The sequence below is a fragment of the Penaeus vannamei genome, chromosome 9, assembly GCF_042767895.1.
Source record: "Penaeus vannamei isolate JL-2024 chromosome 9, ASM4276789v1, whole genome shotgun sequence".
Taxonomy (NCBI): domain Eukaryota; kingdom Metazoa; phylum Arthropoda; class Malacostraca; order Decapoda; family Penaeidae; genus Penaeus; species Penaeus vannamei.
Genome location: NC_091557.1, coordinates 1,062,525 through 1,066,990, shown reverse-complemented (window position 1 = coordinate 1,066,990; position 4,466 = coordinate 1,062,525). Strand labels below are relative to the sequence as shown.

General features: G+C 34.5%; 1 protein-coding gene across 1 annotated transcript in view; it reads right to left on the bottom strand.

The window, feature by feature from the left end:
• Positions 1 to 4,085, bottom strand: part of LOC113824597 (WD repeat-containing protein 54-like) — a 13,501-nt gene extending 9,416 nt beyond the window's left edge. Inside the window, exons 1-3 of the mRNA XM_070125162.1 lie at positions 3,818 to 4,085; positions 1,079 to 1,165; positions 208 to 327 (exon numbers count right to left, since the gene is read on the bottom strand). Of these exons, the coding sequence (XP_069981263.1) occupies positions 208 to 327; positions 1,079 to 1,165 (207 nt within the window). The 5' untranslated portion in view covers positions 3,818 to 4,085. The remainder of the gene's footprint in view (positions 1 to 207; positions 328 to 1,078; positions 1,166 to 3,817) is intronic.
• Positions 4,086 to 4,466: the final 381 nt, after the last annotated feature.

Here is a 4,466-nt window from a genome sequence, read left to right as displayed (position 1 = left end):
ATATAGATATAGCTCGGTTACATATATATATATATATATATATATATATATATATATATATATACACACACATATATGTTACTTTTACATATAAATATATATGTACATATTTATATCGTATATATATATATAAATACACACACACAAACTCACATACATACACAAATATATATATAAAAATGGTACCGAGGCATTCCCGGCCCTCACCTGCAATATATTCGCGGTGACTGAGGACCCTATGTTCGCCGCAATCTGCCTGGGCTCTCCCTCGGGGTCGGAGGCGCACACGATGTTGAGGCGGTCCCTGTGCACGACGCCGGCCCACACCTGCAACACGCGGCAGAATTTTAGGATTTTGTTGTTGCTCTTGTTGCGGGTGTTGTGGTTATGGTTGGTGTTATGTTATATTGTTATGTTTTCGGTGTTTAATCTATTTTTAATTGGTTGTTATATTTTCTTTTTAGTTTTTTTTTTTTTCTTGAATTTCTTTGTCTCTTTTTTCACGTGCTCGCTCTTTTCATTCTCTCTCTCTCTCTCTCTCTCTCTCTCTCTCTCTCTCTCTGTCTCTCTCTCTCTCTCTCTCTCTCTCTCTCTCTCTCTCTCTCTCTCTCTCTCTCTCCCCCATATATATATATATATATATATATATATATATATATATATATATATATATATATATATATATTATGCACACGTGTGTGTGTCTATGTATGTATGTATGTATATACGCATGCATGTATGTATATGTACCTACATACATACATACATACAGACAGACAGACACACACACACATATATATATATATAAACATCTATGCATATATTTGGATGTGCTGGTACATAAACACGTACCTGTGCGTATGCATATGTATACTACATATATGTATATTTTTTCTTCTCTTTTATTCTTTTAGTGCATATATGTACATAGGTATTAATACGTATTATACACACACACACACACACACACCATGCTCGTACGTGCACACACTCGCAAATTCGTGCGAATATAAACATTTTCACACGACGACCGCGCAAACGTGTACTCGACTCTGTACAAAAAAGGAGCCTCATTTACCTTGCCGTTGCGCCTGACACGACAAAGGTTATTGGGAAGGAGAGACGCTGAGGTCGCCAACATCACCGTCTTTTCGCGCTCGTACATCTGCGAGGGGAAGGAGGGAGAGGTTGTTGAGAGAAAAAGGGAATTAATGATGGTGTTGTTGTTATTGATGTTGTTGTTGTTGTTGTTTTTGCTGTTGTTACTGTTGGTGATGTTGTTGTGTTACTGATGTTGTTACTGTTATTTTTGTTGTTACTGTTATTTTTGTTGTTACTGATGTTGTTGTTGTTACTGTTGTTTTTGTTGTTACTGATGTTGTTACTGAGGATATTGTTACTATTGTTTTTGTTGTTACTGTTGTTGTTGTTACTGATGTTGTTGCTGTTGTTTTTGTTGTTACTGATGTTGTTGTTACTGTTGTTTTTGTTGTTACTGATGTTGTTACTGTTGTTTTTGTTGTTACTGATGTTGTTACTGAGGATATTGTTACTATTGTTTTTGTTGTTACTGTTGTTGTTACTGATGTTGTTACTGTTGTTTTTGTTGTTACTGATGTTGTTGTTACTGTTGTTTTTGTTGTTACTGATGTTGTTACTGTTGTTTTTGTTGTTACTGATGTTGTTACTGTTGTTTTTGTTGTTACTGATGTTGTTACTGTTGTTTTTGTTGTTACTGTTGTTTTTGTTGTTACTGATGTTGTTACTGTTGTTTTTGTTGTTACTGCTGTTGCTGTTACTGTTGTGTTTGTTGTTACTGATGTTGCTGTTACTGTTGTATTTGTTGTTACTGATGTTGTTACTGTTGTTTTTGTTGTGACTGATGTTGTTGTTCCTGTTGTTGTTACTGATATTGTTGTTGCTGTTGTTTTTGTTGTTACTGATCTTGTTGTTGTTACTGATCTTGTTGTTACTGATCTTGTTGTTGTTACTGATCTTGTTGTTACTGATCTTGTTGTTGTTGTTCCTGATGTTGTTGTTACTGATCTTGTTGTTGTTATTGATGTTGTTGTTGTTGTTATTGATGTTGTTGTTACTTATGTTGTTGTTATTGATGTTGTTGTTAGTGAAGATGTTGTTACTGATGATGTTGTTACTGATGTTGTCGTTGTTAATGAAAATGTTAATGTTGTTCTTGTTCTTACTGATGTTTTTGTTGTCGTTGTTACTGATGTTATTGTTGTTGTTGGTGTTACTGATGTTGTTGTTGCTGTTGTTGTTATTTGTGTTATTTATTATGCTGTTGCGCTATAGATGATTTCACTGTTGGTATTACTGTGGATGCTATTGTTCTTGTCTTTATTTTTGTTGTTTCTCTTATTGTTGTTATTGTTGATGGTGTTGTTTCTTTATCATTGTTATTACATTATTGCTACTGTTTTCATAATATTATTTTGAATTTTGAAGTCATAATTTCAAGATTTTAATTCCAGATCATCAAATATGTAATTTCTTACGTATTTCTATACTTAGATGTATAGGAGATAGATAAACAGATAAATAGATAGATAAATAGATAAATAAATATAGTGTGTAGATAAATAGATTGATAAACAGATCGACAGATAGATGCATAAATAGAAAGATAGATAAATACATAGTTATAGGTAGAAAGATAGAAATAAACACACACAAACACACATACATACACACACACACACACACACACACAAACAATCACACACACACACACACACACACACACACACACACACACACACACACACACACACACACACACACACACACACACACACACACACACACACACACACACACACATACATACACATACATACACACACACACACACACACACACACACACACACACACACACACACACACACACACACACACACACACACACACACACACACACAAAGGAAAGGAGATAACAATATGAGGATGGATGTGATGAATCATGATAGTGATAACGATAACAGGATAAGGAGATAGATAATGACAATACAAAGATAATTATATTGTTAATAATTCGAATGCTTTTGATAATGATGAGAGAAGATATTGACAAACAAATATAATGATAATGGTGATATTGCTTATGATAATGATAACAAAACAATGATGATGTGTGTGAGAGTGCGAGTTTGTGTGTTTGTGTGTGTGTGCGTGCGTGTTTGTGCGCGTGTGTGTGTGTGTGTGTGTGAGAGTGTTTGTTTGTGTGTGTGTGTGTGTATGTGTGTGTGTGTGTGTGTGTGTGTGTGTGTGTGTGTGTGTGTGTGTGGGTGTGTGTGTGTGTGTGTGTAAGTGTTTGTGAGTGTGTGTGTGTGTGTGTATGTGTGTTTGTGAGTGTTTATTTCCTTCTTCCTACCTATGTTTATCTGCCTTTCTATCTATATATCTATTTATGTATCTCTCTATCGATCTAAGTATATACTGTATTTATCCATCTGTTTATAGCAATGGTGCCAAAGATAACAAGAATGGAGATAAGTTGCGAATCTTATGATAATGATAATGATTGTAATTATAATGATCAACATAATGGTGCAGATACATAATTGGTGATAATAAAGATAATGGTGAAGTTAATTAACAATGAAGATGACGAGGTGATGGATAGGATGACAATTACGCTGAAAAATATTAAAGAAATCAGCTTGATAAAAAAGATATTGCTAAAAAGTATTCAGATAACAAGCATAATGTATACCCATACACGCAACTAAATGATAAACCTCGTATAACAAATTTCGGTGTTTTAGTCAGTCTAAAACTAAGCACGAAACACTTACCTTGAACCAAATAAAATATATATCTTCAGAAAAAAATAGTTTTAAAACCGCGGAACGAAAAAAAAAACAATCACTGTTTTCAATTAAGACTTCATACCACGACCTCCTTCTTGGCAAAACGGAGAGGGTTTAGACGCACGGATAAAACACGTAATAATAAAACACGCAATGAAATGACGATAGAGGCAAAAGGAGCTGACAAAAGCGAGGGGAAATGGAGTCACTCTCTCCATAACAGGTATTCCAAGCCTTTACCAGCGGTTGCCATGGCGACGGCGAGGGAGCTTCGCATAACAAAACTGCAGAGCGGTGGAAGGACATTTTATTTTTATTTTTTATTTTTTATTTTTTGAAGGGGAAAAGTTGTGTGTTATGGATTGTTATGTAAGCCATTTATTATTTTCTTCTTTGTTTAAGTTCTCAGAAAATGGGCATTGTAGGAACGGGTTGTATGATATTCAGCGTGGAATTTTGGGAAGGGACGAAAAGAGAAAAAAAATATATATATATACATACATATTTATGCAATACCGGTTATGTAATGCGGTATGAGGTTGGGGACTGGATAGCTGTGGATAAAAGCAGAATGTAATGTAGATGTATTTTTAGATATTACGTATGAATCATAACGTGAAACGGAATAGGAAAA